General features: G+C 39.0%; 1 protein-coding gene across 2 annotated transcripts; it reads right to left on the reverse strand.

Moving 5' to 3' along the window:
- Positions 1-3752: 3752 nt before the first annotated feature.
- On the reverse strand, positions 3753-19852 carry FAM98B (family with sequence similarity 98 member B). 2 transcript variants are annotated; one of them, XM_050897636.1, is made up of 8 exons: positions 19784-19852; positions 18700-18848; positions 17727-17852; positions 16838-17016; positions 9366-9446; positions 8854-8970; positions 6458-6625; positions 3753-4962 (listed from the first exon to the last, which is right to left on the reverse strand). In XM_050897636.1, the coding sequence occupies exons 1-8, from the start codon at positions 19846-19848 to the stop codon at positions 4612-4614; spliced, it is 1236 nt and encodes a 411-aa protein (XP_050753593.1). In that variant the 5' UTR covers positions 19849-19852; the 3' UTR covers positions 3753-4611. The 2 variants fall into 2 exon arrangements, with proteins under 2 accessions (XP_050753593.1, XP_050753592.1); XM_050897635.1 differs by having other exon boundaries at positions 17727-17861.
- Positions 19853-21848: the final 1996 nt, after the last annotated feature.

The following is a 21848-nucleotide window of genomic DNA, read 5'->3' on the forward strand; positions in this document are numbered from 1 at the left end:
CTCTCTCTCTCTTCTCTTTTTTTTTTTAATGCTGGTAGTCCCTTCTTATTTCTTTTGGGACTTCCTTTTTGTTGCATGAAAGACTAATAGCAGAAACTGACTACAGGGATACTGCTAAAACTGACAAAGCTACTGAACAAAAGTCACTCACATCTGTATTAATCTTCAAGCTGCTTTATGCTAGGAAAAAAGATACAATTAAAATACTAAGTGCTGTTTAAAAGTCATGTTAGCAAACACTGATATTGAAATTTATCTTGTCGTCGCTAATTTAAATGAAAAGCACTCACCTTTATTCCTTCTCCAGGCTCAGCTGTGTTTCATGTACATACAGGAAGGAAGAAAAAAACAAGTGCCCCCCTGCACCCCAACTACTGTTCATTCTTTAAGTGTGAATTCTGATAATTTAAAGAGAAAAGTAAATAGATTGAGTAATATCACAATTAACAAGGCAGGGCTACTGTTCATATTCAGATTAAACACAACTGCCTTTAAAGTAGCTTATATATGTTTTTGGAAATACGTTTTTGTTACAGTAGCAATCTGTTATTTTGTTGTAACTGATCTCTATGGCAACTTGAAAAATTTTTGTTTTAATGTTGTTTGAGAAGATTGAAAAGTGTACAGATTGTAAAGATTTTATATAAATTGTAAGATTTTGGTTTAATATTTATAATAGAAAAAATATTAAAATTGCACTTCATGCCTCTGAGTTTGTATCTCAAAGAAATCTAAACAACCTATATTCATCTTCCTTGACTCTGTCATCTGAGACACTTCTGCAGGATTAACCTAGTACCGGAGTCCCTAGTCTAGCTTCATCTTCTGTGAGCCTTGGAACGTTGCCTGAGAAAACTTAGGGAGCTAGGTATTTGCAGATTATTCTTTCGGTATTTTAGTGGTTGACACAGTACAGACACTGTTTTCCTACTCACTAGTCCAAGTATTATAAAGCAGAATTCTTCTCACTTTTGTTAAGAATGCTAATTCTGAAAAGATTTCAGAGCATGATAACCAAGTTTAAACAAGGCTTCTGTAGCGTCTGCTAACGCTGGCTAGTACACAGGCAGCATTGTAGCACCCTAAAGAGTTGCTACTCTTTACCTTGTAATAAACCTCAAAATACCTTCTCTCAAATATGTTTTTATTGAGGAAAGAAGACGAGTGCAGACTAACTACTGAAAACACAATTCCTATTTATATGGGCAGATCTGCTCTACAGTCTTGCACATATAAAACAAGTTGTGTTTTACCTCATAATTACAGAAATTAAAAAAAGAAAACTTCAGAAGTAATTGGAGGATATTTCCTTAGTTTACATAAAGACAAAAGTAATGATCATATAGACCTATGTAATTTTTTTTTTTTACTAAAAGATAAAATTTAACTGAGATTCCTTAGTAATCCCAGACAATGTAACAGGGATATATTTGTGATGTGCCCTGGCTGTTGAAATTTTCCTATATCGTTATCTACAGCCTTCTCCATTTTGGTCAAAATATATCTGTTATTTTTCATTATCATAAGAAGTTCCATCACTATTGTAAATCACCAGCAGGAATTCTTCCTTACAAACACAGGAGGAACATATGATAGTGGATCCAAATCACACTACACAAGTGATGCACATAACTTCAAATACAGTACTTTATTCCTCAGTGTTTACAGCTGTTAACAAAAGTGTCTCAAATCCTGAAAAAAAACCCCAACCTATTTTTCAATTCTTGATCAAACAAAACAATATTCAGGTAGATATTCACTAAGTGTGAATAAACACAAAAATGCTCACAAACATATATATGAAAATCTTTTGCTTACAACAGAATTTTTGAAAATACTTCTTTTCAAGACAAACATACAAAATCTGAGAAGAGGTTTAAAGCAATTATTTTCACGGTATTATTGCATCTTTTGATAAATTAAAAGCATACATTCTGACAACAGAGGACAGAAAAGGATACCTCTATGAAATGTGGTGGTGCTTACTTTAGTTTTCAACTACTAGCTTCACATTTTGGAATTATTTAAGAAAAACTGAAATGGCCACATTAAAAAACCAACATATCCAACCTATTTAAGTTTCCATCTTCTACATGGTCTACATAAATATAATTGAAATATGACATTGAAATAATTTAACTGCTAGAATTACATGTGGGCACACAGCTGGTTCACTTGATGGTTTACTTCATTCAGAACTGTCCTGCCTGCTGCAAACAGGATGATGATACACTGATGAGTGTAAAAGCACCAAGGCACATCGACAGTTACAACACTTCAACCAAACCAGTGCAACTTCACCTCTTAAGACTGATGAACTCTTTATGCATAGATAAGCCATTTGATTTTCCTAGCATATTTCCTCAGTGAAGCTAAATGCTTGACTGCCGTTCGGAAATTACTTGTAGCAAAAAATAACACTGGGATGAGCAAACAGAATTTTATTAATAAGGCTTTGGTTGTTTTAAAAACTACTCTCTGCATTCCTTTGCTGACCAGCACTTCACCTCCAAGGCCAGCAGTCTCACTCAGTATGTATGTATGTCATCAATCTGTGAGCTATTCCAGAGCATTAGGCAAAAACCAAGCTCAAAAGCAAGAAAACCAGTACTATGCTCCCACATGACCCATGAGGGTCTCTCCACAATGACTGCAGAGGCTGACAACAGCTTAGGCCAGAAAGGAGTGTAGGAAAAAACTGGCAAAGGAACTATACTGCTAGCAGTTGGGTGAAGTTAAGCCATTATTTCAAGAGTACACATCCAAGCAAGCAAAACTCCTGCCCTTTTTTGTTAGGCACCTGCTGGGACCCTAAAGTATGGGTAAGGCCGTATCTATCACGTCACAAGCAGCATTCTCAAGCAGACTATGATCAGAGAAGAAATAACAGGAGAGAAACTTTTGAAGTTTATCTGGATTAAAATTTCAAATGAAAAGGTTGGTGATGGCTAATTAATAAAATCTGACACGGGCTTTTGAAAGAGATAATTGATTTTGAACAGAGCTTTACATTCATGCATAAAGCTGCCTATGAAACGGGACATGATGCACATGTTCCTGAAGGTAAAATAACATCTTTAAAGCATACCGAATATGGATGCCAATAGGAAATTTGTGCAGAAAGAACTCATAACTGTGGAACATAAAACCAAAATCATATCCTAAAGTTCAACCTGCAGTTGAGCCTACAGCTACATACTCAATTGAAGTAAGTGCTTCAAGATTTCTGTGCTATGCAATCAACAGACATCCCTAGGTTTATCAGATGCCTTCCCGAATCTCTCTGTAGTAACCTACCCTGATAAATACTGTCACGAGTATATACTTGGGCATCATCTCCCTGTTCCACCTCTGTACTCAGGAGTGGCCTCACAGCAGGGGATGAGAGCTAAAAGACGCTGGACAACAGAAACTGTTGTCTTTAACTAATAGCTTTAAATTTAATTATTGTCTACATGTATTTACAGCCATAATTGCATGAAAGCTAACTCCTCCTTCTAGAGTAACACTGTCTGTGAAGGAGAAGGCACCCATACCATATGAAGACAGAGTTTATTTTAGGTTATATCAGACCAATTGGTTGGCAGAACAAGAGACAGAAATCACTGAGGAAGGGCAACCGCTGTATGAGATATCTTATTAGCTGGGCAGTTCGCGATTCCCAAACATAGAGCAGCTGGCGGAGGGGGAAAAAAGGGGGGGGGGGGGGGGGGGGGGGGGAAGATATGGTATGTTCTTTCTCAAGAAGCTCAGCTTATTTGACCTTTATGTCTCAAGGCTGATTCAGAAGGAATATGTAAATGAATTCTTACCAGACCTGATGGCTGCAGAAGTTTCCTACCCAATCTGATCTTAAAATATTTTTATGAAACATCAATTAAATGGAAAACAGGTAAAATGAAAATAGACACTATCAAAACTCACCATGATTCTGAGTTTACAGTACACACTCTGACCTTCAAATAGTCTCTGACATATTTATGAACACACAAAACAACCTGATTTTATTAGTTTCTGTAGAGTATTAATTCAGAATGTTACTTTTATGTCAAGTTCTGGAAGAATAAGAAACCTAATTGAACAATTTTGACCAAAGCCTTAAGGATTCTAGCATTTGACATTAAAATTTGTTTACACGTCCCACATGAAAGCTAGATGAAGAGAAGAAGCCTGAAAGCAGCATTCTAGAGTCTTTTAAAAGTGTTTCCATCTGGTGCTTAGGCCTATTTTGTTTTTTTCCACACAGCACTTTGGAGCAGGGGAGTGGACATGCAACATGCAATAATTAGAGAGGCCTGAACATTAAATAATATATTTTTTGTTTGTTTAGAAAGGGTTTTATTCAGTTTTCTGAGGCTTATTTTAAATAAAATGACATATTAAAAAACACCATATGAACAGTACGAAAAACAAGTACTTTAGTCATCACATTTTAGTATAAAAGTTCAGTCAACTAAAAGAATTCAATGACAACATTAGTTGGTCTAATGCAATGATTCATACGGTCATACTTAATTCTAACCTAAACCCAAGTAAACATATCTAAATTCCTGATACCAGTAAACACCACCACTATATTTTGCCAGTTACTCTGTTAATATTTACAGTATTTTAGTATCTTCGGTATCCTCCCCCTCCTCTTCCACCATACGGATCACCATAGCCTCCCCTGCCACCATAACCTCCCCTGCCACCATAATCTCCCCTGCCACCATAATCTCCCCTGCCCCCTTGGAAGCCACCTCCACCTCTTCCACCACCTCTGAAACCCCCACCTCCAAAACCACCACCTCCTCCTCCTCCTCTACCCCCTCCACCCCCCCAGTTGCCCCTTCCACCCCCACCCCCCCAGCCACCTCTTCCACCACCTTCTTGTCTTTTTTGCCAAGGAGGCATTTCAGGAGGAGGTGGTTCAATCTCTGTTGGTCTGCCTCCACGGTCAGGTACTCTCCCCATCAGAACCTATATGGAAAAAAAGGTCATTTTTAGTTTAAAAAAAACAGTAATAACAACTCGAAGGGACACACGGCTCTTCTCCTACGGACAAAGACATGCTGCCTGCTCTTTACAGGAAATATGGTCCCCTCGGTGTGGAGCTTGACAGCAGAAGTCCTATTTCCTGTCCTTGTAACTTGCCACAACACAACAGAACTCTGAAAGTGATCCCATTTTCCACCTGTAAAACTGAAATAACCGCAGCTAGCTAGCTCATATTACTTTTGTGAAATCTTTATGAAGAAAACTACATGCATGTGAAGTATTGGTATTACAATAAGCAATATACATAATTCATATGTAATACACATGAATACAGAAATATATATTCATATAGAAAAGACTCCTTATGATGCGGTTCTTCTACTTAAATTTCAAAGTTCAAGTTCAAACCTAATCAGCTGGCTGGCAAAAAACATAAACTGGCAAACTGATGTGCAACTCTAAAAGGAACGCCAGTTTGCCTTAGAAACTACTGACACTCAGTAGAGAGCTGGAATGGACAAAATACGTAACATGCTGCAGTAACACTTTCAAGAAAAGAAAAAAAGGGATCTTGACTTTGGTGGATATTAGTGTACAAAAAGGGAGACTGTACTGGACAAGGCTACACAAAACAGTAAGTTGAAGAACAGAGAGGTATCCAAGTAGGTCTTTTTGTGGTTGTTTTCATATTTCCTAAACTCTCTGTGATGAATGTTAACATACTCTGGTCAGTCCCAGGCACTCCAGTTAAAGTCCTCTCAAAAAGAAAAACTTTCTCCAGGATCCTACAAAAATTAAGAAATTTCAGAGTCTTTGGGATTAAAACATACTAAAGGGTATCTAAACGAGGCACAAAACTTTAGAAAAATCTGTAAATAAAGGATTAATAAAAACAGGCTTAGTCACCATTTGAATGGTGAAACTACTGTCATTACTCACAAGCTTCAGCTTTTATCATACACAAGAAAGCAGTACAATGTTGATTTATTACTGTAGCCAAACCAAATAATTTTACTTTGCAGCAAAATGACACTTCCACAGAAACTTTTGTGATTTATAATATACTGATAAACTAAAGACGCTGGTTTACGAACTGAACAATGTAATCCTGGCAACAGGTAGCCCAGGAACTGATACCAGAAAGACTTACACGTATCCTTAACTTGACGTGCGCAGTTCCACTGAACTCAAGAGGTCATTTACACACACGCACATGCACGCACACCTGTGCCCCCCCAACTGTTCCTTCTCATCTAGAATACTGTTTCATCCTGTTGCGTGACTGACTGTGTAGTGAGATAAAAAAGAAGTTGCTGCAACGTTTACTGGAATGCTGCAAACCTTCCTTTCTTAAAGCACTAGGTATCTTGCAAAAAGAAATGAGAATATTAAGCAAAGAGTGTAATTTCAGAATTACTTTTGGTAGGTCTGTAAACTCCCATGTCCTTTTATCACATCCCAGAAAGAAAAAGTATACCTTGTTGATCGCACAGACTGTATTTTCCCGTGTTGATCCACTACTTGTTCTTATGATCTTCGATAAATCTTCTCGAGCAGCAAGAAGGTGAGCTAATGTAATAGTTGACTTTGGAGATAATGCATAGCGCTTGGGCTGATAGATTCGTGCTATGTCATCTGTTTTTACCTAAATGATAAAATCAAACACAACTTACTTGCTAGGCATAAAACAAACAAACACACTTACCATAAACCATGTATTGGTCTCTGTAAGTTTCAATTTGAACACAGGGTGTAACGTCTGAAAACCTAGGTTATCTTACAAAATAGTGCCAGTTGTTACCAAGTCTCTTCGTATTGATGGAGCTATTGTACAAAAAATGCTGCTGATTATGGTTAACTGATGCTGAAACTCAGCACCATTACAAAAGAAACTCTCCTATCCACTGGCATCAAACAGATTCTTTGATGTTTTCCAACATATCTAAAGACTAAAATTTAAGAGTCCAAACTGCTCTCTCAAGAGCTTTACATAACCATATTTAACAGATCACTTCTAAATGTGATGAAAACAGAGCAGCTTCAAAGTAAGGTCAATCTGTGGAAAAAAAATTCAAATGTATCAATGCAGCAAAACATTTGTGCAAGCCATGAAAAAGTGAGACTGAGAAGTGGAGAAAATACGATTTTTCCCAAACACACTTTGATGTTTCATTTGTTTAACAAAAAAGAAAAATAAATACACTTTCTGGGAACATCTAGAATGATCTTCAGTGTAAAAAAGAATTTGATCTTGGATGGACCAGACAGCAGGTGCTGTTCCTTTACATGACTGTTTTGCTCTAGGCAATTACTACACCATTTATGGATCCACTTCAGTCTGCAAACTTACCCCTCTTGGGGACTGAACAAGTTAAAAAAAAAAAACCAAACACAAAAACTGCCACACCATCAAAAGGAGAGAAAGGTATTAATACCTATTTAATGGTGGGCAAAAAAGGCAAGCTAACAAATAAATTTAAAAAGGACAACAATTTGCCTCTCGGCTTAAAAAAAAAAATCTAAATTATATCAATGCCAAAACATTTTCAATCCCCAAAACCTTCTTGGAGAAGTTATAAACAAATAATTCCACAAGAGAAATAAGGAAAAAAAGATTAAAAATCATATGTAATTTTGAATTAATATGTAACCTGGTTATTTCTGTAACTGCATACTATTTCACATCAACAGTCTTTATAAGACAGGAAAATGAATCATCTTACTACTTTATCATCATTAAAAATCTCTTTAAACTATTGTTCTATTGTGAAAGCATATTCATTGTTTTTCACATTGTTTGAATGGAAAAATATGAAGTGACTTAAAATTTTAGTCTGTTTAAGTTAGTGTCGTGGTTTAACCCCAGTCAGCAACTGAGAACCACGCAGCTGCTCACTCACTCCTCCCCCGCCCCAGCGAGATGGGGAGGAGAATCGAAAACAAGTAAAACTCGTGGGTTGGTATGGAATACCCCTTTGGCCAGTTTGGGTCAGCTGTCCTGGCTGTGCCCCCTCCCAACTTCTGGTGCCCCTCCAGCCTTCTTGCTGGCTGGGCATGAGAAGCTGAAAAATCCTTGACTTAGTATAAACACTACTTAGCAACATCAGTGTGTTATCAACATCATTCTCACACTAAATCCAACACACAACACTATACCAGCTACCAGGAAAAAAAATTAACTCTGTTCCAGCCAAAACCAGGACAGTTAGTCATCAGTTAACATCACCTACATTTTAGAAGTATACTTGAAATTTGAAATGATCACAATTAAAATGTTATCAGCAGAGAAAATCCAGAGAAGTGGTTTCGAATTTTTAGCCACCCGAAAGAATTAGAAGTAATTGTGGGCTTTTCTCATACAAGCTGCTATTCAAATAACCTGTTCAACTGACCATCTGTTTATTCAGTAGCTTTGAATCCAAGATAGGTAGCAGTCACTGTAATCTCACTGACTTTATGGGCAGTCACTCTTTGCACCCAATCTATGTTAAGGCCCAGTGTTTTGTCTTCTTCTTGCATCTGCATGAGAAATGCTCAGGTTCCCTCCTAGTTTACTTGATTGGAGGTGGGTGGATATAGGAAAGAAAAAGGGGAGATGTGAACTTATTAAAGTGAGAAACCCCAACAGAGGATGCTAGAATTTATAATTGTGAAGCTATAAACAGTCACAAAGGATGGACTGTGCCATCTGGTCAAATCCTGCCCCTTCCTCAATATCTAGGACTTGGATGTTACAACCCGGGATGAGAAACTGGTTGGAAAGAAGACAACAGTAATGGAAGTGTATTTACGTGGTAGGGGTATTCGGTAGGAAGACCTGGGGAATTGTAGCAGACTTCCACCTACAGGAAGCAAAAAATACATCAAGCTTACCTTTGCTCTATCAGACCAGCCAAAAGACTGTACTGTCACATCTAGCCTCTTCATTAACATACGTCGGCGACATTCGTACTCACTGCGAAGAGCATCATTGATTTTTTCCAATCTTTCCTGCAGTGTTACAATAAAAAAATCCACACATTCAAATCTAGAAAGTTATAGAAGTCAATTTAAAGTTAACCCCATTCAGCAACTAAGATGTCTATCTCCTGGTGACCCCTATAAACTACACAAAATTAGAGGTGAATCTGTGTAGTGCTACAGCAGTATGTATACACAAAATATTTTGAAAGTTAGTAAGTGGATGAATCAACACAAAGTCTATTTTATAACAATAATTCTGGAAGTATCTGATTAGCATTGTTAATATTTAGCAATTGAATTTTGGTGTTAATATTTAGCACTAGAACAGTGACTGTAAAATGGACAAAGTTAGATGAAGCCACATGCATTAATTTTGACCATCCTGTTAAATACAGAAAAAAAATGGAGAGACTTTTTTTTACCAGTTGGTCAGAATTCAGAGGTTTCGTTAGCAGTGATTTCCCCACATGGTTATTTTGAACTTTTGAGAGAATGTCCTTTATCTGAAACAAAACACATACTTCCTCTCAGAACACAAATTATATTTACATTTATTTCAGCACAATTTGCTGCAATCACAATTTGCTACTTGTAAGATCAAATACAGCACACTTGTTTTAGCAGACTCATAAAAACAGATACACATCTTCTGGCTTATCATCCATTACAAAAAGAAGACTTTCTGAATACTTCCACTACATGACCAACCTCTATACAAAAATATTTTATGGCACACCACTTCTCCTCCCAATTATAATAGAACAATATCTATATGGCAAATTTATCAAGTGCATATAGGCAGTAGGACTAGTTAAATTACTCATTTTACTTATTACTAAGTGTTGTAACTACAACTAAGGAAATGTAACAATTGGAAGCTAGGAGTTCTGTTGCCAAATGCTAGAATTGGCTACAAACATTTGGTGATGGGTGCTAGTAAGAAAGGCAGGAGATATGATAGGTGTGTGGTCATTCTCTCTCATTAATTTTCTTCACATCCTGTAATTGGTTCCATTTAACATTATGTTCAAGACTTTTGCCTTCACTCCAAATCAGCCTTGCTTATGCTTCTTCCATTAGTTTTTGCCCTCAATAATCGGGGATGAAGTATGCTCTCTCTTTCTGCCTTCCAAACTCCACTGCGTTCTCCTCTCTCATTACAAGAAACCTCTATCTCCTCTTCTTGAAGGAACTTCCTTTGGCACAGCCCTTCTAAAACCGTTACCATGAACGCCCACAACACTCACAGATAACTTTCTGGCCAACTGATTTTTCAGCTGGAGTAGACTGCATGCATATTATTGTTCCTGCAAGTTTTGCACACAGTCTGATGGTGAGAAGAACTACATCTTCATTTGCTTTTGTAAATAATTATGGGGAACCAAGTCAAACAAGATAAAACTAGAGTTAATTTTCTTTTACATGTCACAAGGAAGGATTAAGGTAGTGCATGATCTACAGTAAAACCTGTAGCTGAGGACAGCCATTAGATACATTTGCAAGGATTATAAGACTTCATGTAGGCACACAGGTGTTTACATTAAATTTATCATACAGGCATAGTTCAAAGCTCACTCTTCCAGTGTTATCTTAGTTCATCTTGTCAGAGTTTTGAGCTCTACATGTTATAGAAATATCATCTCCAGTGATCACTATGGAAAAAAAAACTCTAGGAGACAGAAATCAAATTCTAGAGGACCTTGTTAATTGAGTAAAGCAAGCTACTTCAAAAGGAATACGTGATAAATCAACTCTCATATTTCAAGGTTTTTGTAATTATCTCCTCTTCCTTCTTTTGCATATACCAAGGAAAGAATCCAATATTAAATTTTGTGTGAAAACCAAGTTGTATATTTTGTTCTTTTTACATCACCTTTGGGCAGCACTGTGGTGAGTTAAAAAACACAATACCCCCAGAAAAAGTCTGAAGTAAAAAATATTGTGCAGTGAGCAAATTATGGGAAAACAGCATTTTGACTCCAGCAGAAAAGACAGCCTAGTAGTATCTGAGAAGTGGCCACCTAGTTACTGTAATATTCCCTGCTATTATACTCCATCCATATCAAAAAAGAGGTTACAATAAGGGGTGAAGTTCAGTTCCAGGTACCCTACTGATCCCTACACTCCTCCTTCTCTGCTAATTCTGGCTTCTTTGCAACCTTTATTTTCTTTACAAAAAGCCCTCTAGGGTTGTCCACTTTGTCTGTCTTCTAAATGTAACCAACTTGTTTTGATTTTAGTGAAGCATGTACTCTCAATCTACTTCAAAATTAAAATGTACCTAAGCACAAGCTGTGCTTGAATTTAAACAAGTGTCTGAAGAATCAAAAACTAAAGTTAATAATCAACAATATAATAAGATCAGCATGACAGCAAGAGATGAAGAAATCAGTAACTACTATAGAAGAAGGAATAAACAGCACATGAATTAAAAATTCTATTAGGCAAGAGGTTTCTATCCATATACCATTAAGGTCAGAAATATAACCTCAAAAGTTCTAATGAGTTGAAAGGAAGACAGTCTATCAAAATGAGACTGGCTGCTGGAGAAAAACAACACAACAAAACCAAAACAAATCCTCAGTGTAATTTATAGCTATAGAGTGAAAGAAAATCTGGAAACCAGTGATGCTGAATACTGTCTTAGTAGTTCTAATCTAGAGATTAGAATTATTGCAAGTTTGCAGCTGCAAGGGCAGCTAAGAGGTAAATACAACACTGGGCTCCCGATACAAAAGCCACACATTCTGCCATCACAAGTCAATCACAATTAAAAGACCTAACCCAGCAGTGTGTACTCCTAATTTCCATAAACTGAAAAATGAAAGGAAGTTCAGAGAGAACAATTAAGGAAGATAATCAGTGAAAATCAGAACTAGAATGAACAAGAGCAGCTAAATGAAACAATCCTTTATTGACTGGGAAACTGCCCCCAAATTTCTGCAACCTTTTCTTTCCAAGTTAAAGAGAATACCTATATAATTTTATCCAGTGACAGGTTTATTAATCAAGTAACATTTAAGGAGGAATCTTTTCACTGATGAACTGGTCTATGTTCACGTTTGTGACACACTGTGATGTCATACCCAGATTACTGAATCTCCACTTTACTCCCTCACTCCCATCAGCAGGACTCTGAGGGCATATCCTACAACTATAATGGTGAAATAAGCTGAGCTGCCTTACAGTTGCAGAATACATCATCCAGCCTTGACTGATGACAGGGCTATGAGCACAAGACCTTTGATGTACGCCTGTCTACTAGAGGACAAGAACACAACTGATGTGAGTATCTATGCTATAACCCACATTCCTAAACATGACAGTTGCCCTAGATTAAGAAGGATAAACAGGAGTTTAAAGAAACCACCACCAAAACCGAGAAAGAATTCTGGTTTTGGCTGGGACAGAGTTAACTCTCTTCTTAGTAGCTGGTACAGTGCTGGGTTTTGGATTTAGTGGGAGAATGATGTTGATAACACGCTGATGTTTTAGTTGTTGCTAAGTAGCGCTTAGCTTAAGCCAAGGACTTTTCAGTTTCCCATGCTCTGCCAGCAAGCAGGTGTGCAAGGAGCTGGGAGGGAGCAGAGCCGGGGCAGCTGACCTGAACTAGCCAAAGGGGTATTCCATACCATGGAACGTCATGCCCAGTATATAAACAGGGGGGAGTTGGCCAGGAGGCGCGGATCGCGGCTCGGGAACTAACTGGGCATCGGTCAGCAGGTGGTGAGCAATTGCATTGTGCATCACTGTTTCCCCCCCCCTTCCTTTTTTGGTTATACTCCTTTTCATTACTATTATTATTATTATATTTCATTATTACTATTGTTAGTATTACATTTTACTTCAGTTATTAAACTGTTTTCATCTCAACCCACGAGTTTTACTTTTTTTTTTTCCCTTTCCTCCTCCTCACCCCACTGGGAGCGGGAAGGGGGAAGCGGCTGCGTGGTGCTTAGTTGCTGACTGGGGTTAAACCACGACAATGTGTAAGTGGGAACAATACCAAAAGCAGTGCCCAGATAAAAGAGTAGTGAAAACATACTCATAGAAATGTAAAACAAATTGTAACAGCCAAATCATCCTTAAGTTCTCACACGCTCAGCTGTAAAAAGCAAACCAATTAATTAAAAGCTAGATGGAGATGAATATATTGGACTATTCGACATACTGTGTAATCAATGACCTTGGTAACATTAAATATTTATGGGATTGCTTTGGAAGTTCACACAATCTCTAAAAATAGTTTAAAAACAAATCAGTTACTGGATTTGTTTGAGACAAAAATATTGACTTCAAAATCTGCTGTATAAAAATATACAGTTACTCTATTGTTACCAAATAAAGTATATCTTTATGTATTAAATATGACATTTCTTATCTGTTTTATAAGTCTCTAGTCCTTCAAAAAAATTTTTAGCTCACATTTCACTACCACGTTCCATATATTTATTAATTATCTTTACCCTCTGTCAAAATAGAGCAATAATTTTTATGTTTAACACCATTTGCACATATAAACATCATCTATGCATGGACCTTCAGGGTTTCTAAGATTTTGAAAAAAACTGACCTGGAGAGAGGTGTCTTTTTATTAATTTAAGTTGAACTATCAACACTTTAAGGAAGGAACATTGTCTTAGTTAGTCATAAGGTGTACCACACAACTGCAGAAAGATCACCTAAAATCTTAAGCACAAAATATTTTTAACCCATCCTCTACCTCTCTTCCATTTACCTGCAGATCATTTTAATTTCAATATTTATCTAACTTTAAAGGCATTTTTATTTGACCTTTATGTCTGGTGAACAGGACAACTCTTTCGTCTTGTTCCCTGCAACTACATTGATACTTAATGTACGGGCACCATTATGTCTGTAAAATTATTAAACATAACAGTTAAAAGCAACACACTAACTCAAATATGAATAAATTCTAAGAAGTATTCCCAAATATTTTTAAAGATATTCTTCTCATATGTCACTTAAATGTTATTTTAGCTTAGTTTTGATTTAATTTCTTCGGTAATCCTTTACAGTTTCTTTTCATTCTCTACCATTAGGGGACTACTTTTCACATATTAGAAAACAAATAACATGGGCAAAAAAAATTTAGAAGTCTTTTGAACAATATCGTATTAAGAAGTCTTTCAAATAAACACTATTAGAATGCCACTTTGTAACGAGGTGTGAAATTCACACTATCTTGACTGGAAAAAAGCCAGATGTGAGCATGAGTTACAAAGCACAACACCGGCACAAACTTTTCTGAATCTTTGATCAATGTTCATTTAGAATTTATGGGGGTTTTGGTACTAAATTTCAGAATGCCTCCCAGAGTTACCCTTTGTAAATACAGTTTACAAAGGAACAGCATCTTAAAAAAACAGCTAAAAAATTACTATTAGTTTTTCAGTGCTATAGAATAAAATAAAATATATTTAGTGGTAGGAAGCTGTAATACTGTCAATTCTTGTTACATTGTCTTATGTATGTTGATAACCACTAACCCAGTTTATTACAGGAGATGCAAATTTAAAAGGAACTTCCTATGACTGCTTATTCAAAGTTTGAGCTACTATAAAACTCATAGTTTGAATGAAGAAAGCAATCCTGATTTTATACTAGTCTTTTAAATAAACTGACAAATTATTAAAAACAATCAATGTTCTAACGTTCCATACCAAAATACAATGTGTGATCTGTCCCTTTGGTAGATTGCTGCTGCACAGCCAAACTATTCTCAGAACTATTCCCACAGCTACTGACAATGCTGAAGATGCTAGACAGAGACAAAGAGCAGACATGTTGAAATGCTGCAGATACATTTGCAAATTCAATAAAAATACTGGATTAGTATGTAAGTTTCTATTACAAATGATATAGTATAATACTAAAAATCAACAGTGCAATTTTACACAGAACCTAATTAAATCAGAAGTAACAAAATATTTGGAAAAAGAAATAGATCATTTCAAGTGAATTTTTGCGAGAATCTAAAAAAAAGTAACAAATGGCACTCTGAAAGAAATGTTTACAAAGCCAATGAATTCCAATTGGTGGTATCACCGTTCTAATGCAGCTACGTCTACAAATGTAGGTGTCTAACTCTGTACTGTATCAAAATAACTTTGAATCTGTCCTATATTGAAGTAAGGGATGAAGGACAAGGAAACATATAGCAGAAATTCTACAAAATCTCCTGAGAGGTAGGAAAAAAAATCCTTTGTAAGGGATGAAACACGCAGAGAACAAATTACACTACTAATCTAGAGTCACAGAAGATGAACGAACTAGTTTTGCCACCTTTCTACACTCTGAAGTGACTACAAGTGGTATAACCACTGTGGAATTGACAGACCTGAAAACCATCGCAAAATAGCCCAGGCAGTGTTATTTTAAAAAAAAGAAAGGAAAAAAAAAAGAAAAAAAAAGATAACACACACCCTACACCTCACCCTGTGATCTTCTCTGAAAGGAAATCTTGGATTTTGCAAAAGGTGGCAGATACCAGGAGTCTAATAATTCAAAGAAAACTTTGTAGACTCTCTATGTGTGCCTGAAGGAACTGGCCCACCAGGTCTGGTCTTGCTGTCCTGCAACTGCAGAACTAGAGCCCTACCCATTTAACATGGGATGAAACTAAATCTGTGCCCAAGAAGTGAGCAAGGAAGGCCACCGCCCATGGCTACAAACCCACATGGATGTAAACACAGCTAACACCCACAGAGGGAGATCAATAGTCCTAGGCAAGTTTCAATCAATTAGTTATTAGCTGGAACTCTGACATTTTAATTCTCAGAAAACAGTGCTAGAATTGTTTCTTCATCCTTTCAAAAATACTTAATGGAAAGACTGGAAATAAAGATTTCATTAGAACTAAACAGATCAAGCACAGTTAATAGTGCAGGAATAAGCATTTTCACCATCACCTCGATGCTGCCTTTTATAAATGAATCTATTAAAGTTTTCTTCTTGTCACACTAAAGACGTACAGATGTAAGAAAACCATGCAAGTAACAGGCCCTCTCCCCAGAACCTCTGAATGTTCAACTGCCCACTGGCCAATGAGAAGAGGAGGAGGAAGAAAAAAAGAAGCATAATCATGTAAAATTATTAAGCTCAAAGACTCAGCAGCAGAGGGAGATTCATTCCATTTATCTCCCATAATTCTTAAAGGGGATCGGTCACCCACTCTTTCCCCAAATACTAGGGAGAAATAAAGAGCAAAACTTTTAGCTGCCTGACAGAGAAGATAAATTCCACCCCAAGAGCCTATTTACATTCTGCAGTGAGGAAGTCAGATTAAGGATCACATCAGTGAAACGAGTTAGAAACTGGTGGGACACAACTGAAAGAACTATCCTGTTGAATAAGGTTTAAGTTGGCTTATTCACTGGCTATTGGTAATTCAGGCACATTCATCCTCTTCTGCAACTAAGGAAGTGGCACTAACAAATCAATACTTGCAATTAAGAAATTCATAAACTAAAAAGCAAAAATTTAAGTTTTGGATATTAAATTTAAATACATCCCAGAAATTACTACAGGTACATAAATGCACAATCAGTTATTACCCGAAGTCCTCTGCTTGCTGCAGCACATTTGAATTGGTAACAGGAAAACCATGTTACTTCAACTCATACCTTAAATTTACATGGCAAAGTACGCCTCATCAGGTACATCGCATCCTCAGGGAAATGCTGAAATGCTTTACCGCATAACTAAAACAGTTTAACTTAAACACTAAGCTGGCTTTCAGAATAAAAATTCCTTTGCAGTTGTCAGATAGGGCTTTTATGGATAAGAGTGTTGGGCCCTTAACTCTAAGATGAATGCTTACAGAGATAACGCTTACAGTTTAACAACAGAGAGAACACATCAAAGCCCATACCTTTTGTTCCACATTGGTTAACAAGGGAGTAATATCAGAAGACGAGGAGTTTGGCAGGCCCAGTGCATCGCAAATAGCTTGCACTTCCTGATAAATTTCATTGTGCTTTTCCAAATGAGAGCCTTTAATTTTCTTGCTGTGCAATATCTTTAAAGCCTGAAGTTCCGTACTTAGAAATACTAGAGAGAAAAGTGTCATAATGGCAGATTTAGAGACACTTGAATATTTCTGCATCCACATTCTCAAATACAAATACAATATATACATTTATAATAAGACCATGATAAAAGGGGGACTATTTCTCAGTTCTCTCCTGGGCAGGTCAGTATCAGTTTCCCATTCTTTATCTGAACCAACTCTTACCTGACTTCCTAACCTTCAGTCTACACATCGTATTTAACTGCTTAACCTACTTCTGCCACCAGACCCCTAGTTTCATGACTAGTTTCATATTATCACACTGGTTCCTGCTGCTACTCCTTTGTCCAAGTCCAGCTTAAATCCAGACTTTGCTTCTCTCAATCCTGCTTTCAGCACCTTCAAATCATGTAGCATGTTCTTTTAAGCTGCCCAGAAACCTCTCATAAACACGGGAAGCAAGACCTCAGTTTCAGCTGAGCTGAAACTGGATCAAGAGAGGGATCAAGAGGCCTCAGTAGGTTGAACCATACTTCACAAAGAAATTTTAGTTTCTACTAAAATAGTTTTCTAATAGTTTTCTATTTTCCACTTCTGCACAAGTGAGCTGATGCACGCTCAGCTAGGTTGTAATGACTGTACACATACACTTAAATACACATAAAGAACTATTTAATGTAAATTGTACAATAACGATAGAGCATGCATGTAAAATACTGTATTATAAATGGGAAAAATGGTTATAACTTACAGAGGAGTTTAAGACAATCTTCTTTCTCTCTTAATCTGTCCTTGATGTCTCCAGATACAAGTGACAAATACGGACAAGCCATTTCTCTCAGAAAGCCACTAATCTCAAGCTGGAAGCTCTCTATATCTTTATCACCTATGGGAATAAACAAAGGCGAAGCTAATGGCTTTTTACAGAAACATCAAACTGTAATCTAATTTTCTTAACTTACACGTTTAAATTGCAGGTTTCAATAGCCCAGACAAAGATTTACCACCTACCACCCTAGTAACATTTTCTTTCTTCTTAAAGTCCTACATACAAGCAGACAAGCCTTTTAATAGTACAGTACAATACTGTACTCATGCTGTGAATGAGAAGGTGATGCTACAGCAGTCTTTGAAGACATGAACACAAATGAACATCACTAGGAAGTCAACAGCTTATGTCACAAAACAGCGTATCAATATAATCAATTTTCTGATGAACAAGTTACAGGAGTCATGAACCCATTATTTTCAATGGTTGTTTTTAGCTTTACTACTTTTTTGTGAAAACATAAGCAACATAAAATCTCATCCAAGTTCTAGCACTGAACGGAAAGAACAGGCAGTGCTAACGAGCACCTCGCATATCTACACAGTGCTGAATGGAACACTGTATTGGACCAACTACCTGAAATACCAGGCACTGGAATTTAAGCCATCAAAATATGATTACATATAACAACCACTCATAGGATGTATGAATGTACTTTTTATATTTATGTAGATCTAAAAAAACCCAAAAGCACCTTTTTTTTTCTTTTGAAACAATCTTCACAAGACCAGACCTTAATCTAAGAGCCACATACATGCAAACGTCAGCCTGAGTTTGGCTACCTTTCAGCTCTCTTCTAAACTTCAACACTGTAATTTCACTATTAGCTGAACAATATGGGTCTAAATCCACTGAACAAATACTAAATTGCTTTAATAAATTCACATTCATATACCATCTGATGAAGTGATGCTTTCTTCCATATTACAAAGTGACTTTATTTGGGAACCTAACCAAACGCAAAGCTCAAAAAATTCTGGTGAAGACAATCCATTTTCTGCTGCTTTGTTCAGGGCTTCCTCCTCCAACAGGGGACCCGTGTACCTGCACAGAGAGATAAACATTAGCGGTAAGAAGCAAGTTTAACATAAAATATACACATTTTCAAATCATTTTACCACAAGCTGGTTAGTAATTACACCTAAAGAAATTAAGCTTTGTAAGTTACTTTTGTCAAGGAATAATTCAGACTTTTTTAAAGCACATCAAAAAAATGAGTGGCAATTTATAAACAAAATGGTTTGTCAGAAAATAGGAGGCAGGCATTTTCATATATCACATGTGTATGTGAAAACAGAGTTTCATGTCTCAATACATGCCAAACAGACAAGAATACAAGTATTAATTCAAGTGTTTAGTCAAACAAATTTCCTTCCAACTTGAACAACTCACTGCCCTAGAGTACTGGCAATAAGATAACTGAAAATTAAAGTAAATTTTACATTGTTTCTGCTCTGCTGCATCTGAAGCACCTTCACGGGAGATAGGCAGGCATGAACGATGAACGAACCGGGCGGGCAGCCCGGCCGGTGGGAGACCCGGACGCCCCCGAAGAGGCGCTGCCCAGCCAGCCCCCCCAGCCGCCCGCCCCGGCCTCCCAGCGGTCGCTCCGGTATGACTAAACACCACCGCTTTTAAGCCCTCTGTACCCCAAGAAACGCCCGTGCAGCCGCGCTTCCTTCGTCTTCCCCCCATTACAGCCAGGCCGAGCCCAACGCAGACGCCGTGACCCCGCTCCCCGGCGAGGCAAGAGGCCCAGCCCCGGCCGCCGCGCCTCCCCGGCACCCGCCGGAACGCGGAGCCCGTTCTTGCGCCGCCCCCCGGCTCCCCGCCGCGGCCGGCGCCGCGCTCCGCTCCGCTCCCCTCCCCTCCGCCCGCGGCGAAGGGGCCCCGCTCCGCGCACGGCCTGGTAGCGCGGCGGCGGGCTCCCCTCGGCCCCGTGCCCCGCGAAGGGGGAGCCGCTGCCGCTCCCCGATTACCCCAAGGCCTCCAGCGCGTCCAAGATGTCGCACTCCATCCTCAGGCCGGCCGCCAGCTCCCTCATGCCGGCACCGCGGCACGCCGCCGCCGCCGCGCCGCGCTGTGCCCTCCTCAAACCGGCCCTCCGCAACCTGCGCCCGCCGCTGCGTTCCGCCGCCGCCTGCCGGCGCAGGCCCCGGGCCCGGCGGGAGGCCCCGGGCTGCTCCCGCCCACTCTCCCGGCGGCTGCCTCCCCCGCTCGGAGGGGCTGCAGGGCCGCTCTGTGCCACCCAGTCGCACGTAGCTGGAGACGACCTTCCGTATAGGCCGGCCCTTGCTTTCCTCCTTTACCGTCCAAGCTCCCTCACCCTTCCCTGGCGAGGCTTGTCTCCTGGCCCTACGGCTGTCCCTGCTGCCCTGCTCCGGATTTGGCCCCAAACCACTGCCCGCTGCAGTCGGCTCACCCGTCACCTACCCCTCCTCCATCAGGTACCGGCCACCTGGAGAAATACAGGACCAGGAGAGACTACAGCCGCCTTTTCGGCCTCCGGACATGGCTCATGCCTGGGGGGCCAGCTCTGCCACCCACAGACCCTTACAGCCTGCCCCACGCCTCCTCTGGGATGTGGTTAAAAAAGCAGGTTTTTAGGCCTGGACCTCTGCAGTATGTCTGGGATCTCTCTGAATTTCGAACTGTGAAATTCTGCCTGAGGCGGTGCAGACCACGACTGCAGGACCCCCGTAGCCCCGATTTTTCCACTGTGGGGAGGCCTCAGCCCTGCCCCCGGGGGCACGGGCCTGGCGGGGACCAGCTCCCGGAGCCTGGTTGAGCTTAAAATCCAGGCTGTTTATGATATTTTTAATAAATTATGGAGGGAAGCTGAGATAGGTGGGTTGTGTTGTACTGACACACACAATGGTACCAGCGTGGAGCATGACCGGCTGCTCCTGCCTGAGGAACGCAGGGTTTCCGGCTGGATGTGGCCGTTGTGATGAAGACCTTGGAAGCGGCATACAACTTTGTAGCCTATGTGGGCTTGCGTGCTGCACGTAATAGAGTGGGATGACCCGCTGTGTCTGTCTGAGCACGTCACTTTTCAGTCCTGTGACCTGCAGGGATTTCCAGTTTCAGTACTATTAGACCTATTAATTGGAAAACTAGAAGGCGGGTGTCCCAAAACATGTGACTTTGTCTGATCTTTGATTTTCTTTTGTCTTCTATTTTGAGATGTTTTGGTTCTCATTTCCAAGCTTTTCGTAGCGACAGCAGTGTTGAGAGAGAGACAGCTTTTGTTGTCTGTTTGGTCCCAAACTGTCCCTGTTTTATCCCTCACAGCCACTTCTGGTGAAGCATCCCCCAAATTCCCTCTAAAACAATATTGCTACATTAGCTCCTCAGAGTTTTTGATTTAATCTAGCTCAGCCATAGACTCCTATCTTTCCTATTAATTGGAAGGAAAATTCCGCCTTTTTTTTTTTTTTTTTAACCAGTGTTGTCTTATATGGACCTTCAGAAAATCCAGTGGCTGCATCTCTAATGAAGACCTGTAAAGGCGTGCAATCAGATGGAAGTAATTACAACATAGATATTCTTAATGAGCGAAGTCTCCACAATTTTTGAAGCAACTGTTTTGAATTATTTCCATTTAGCAGAAGATGTGGCTTTATAGAGTACTAAGCTTTAAAAAAAATGGGAATCAGGACAGCCATGACATCCTCCCACACACACAGACAGAAATCTAGAAATTAAAAACATTATTTATGGAAGTCGGTGGAAAGAAGAGCATCTTGAAGTCTGATAGGCTTATGTCGACCATATGAGCATGCATCTGAGAGCAGAGATTCTGAAAATAAGAACTCTTACTCCTGTTTAAACAACATTAATGTCCAATTAATAGAGTGAGAAAACAAGATATGCAGAAATAGACAGAAATAGCCAGTTTTCTTTCCCTTTCTTTTCTAAAGTTGTATCTTTATGCTACTCGCAGTGAATCGTCACTGTACAGTTGTTCTGAGAAACCGAGTAGTTTTCATATCACCCAACAGTGCATGCTAAGAAAAAGAACTGGGAACAACTGGAAATGAA

The sequence above is a fragment of the Gymnogyps californianus genome, chromosome 5 (assembly GCF_018139145.2).
Source record: "Gymnogyps californianus isolate 813 chromosome 5, ASM1813914v2, whole genome shotgun sequence".
Taxonomy (NCBI): domain Eukaryota; kingdom Metazoa; phylum Chordata; class Aves; order Accipitriformes; family Cathartidae; genus Gymnogyps; species Gymnogyps californianus.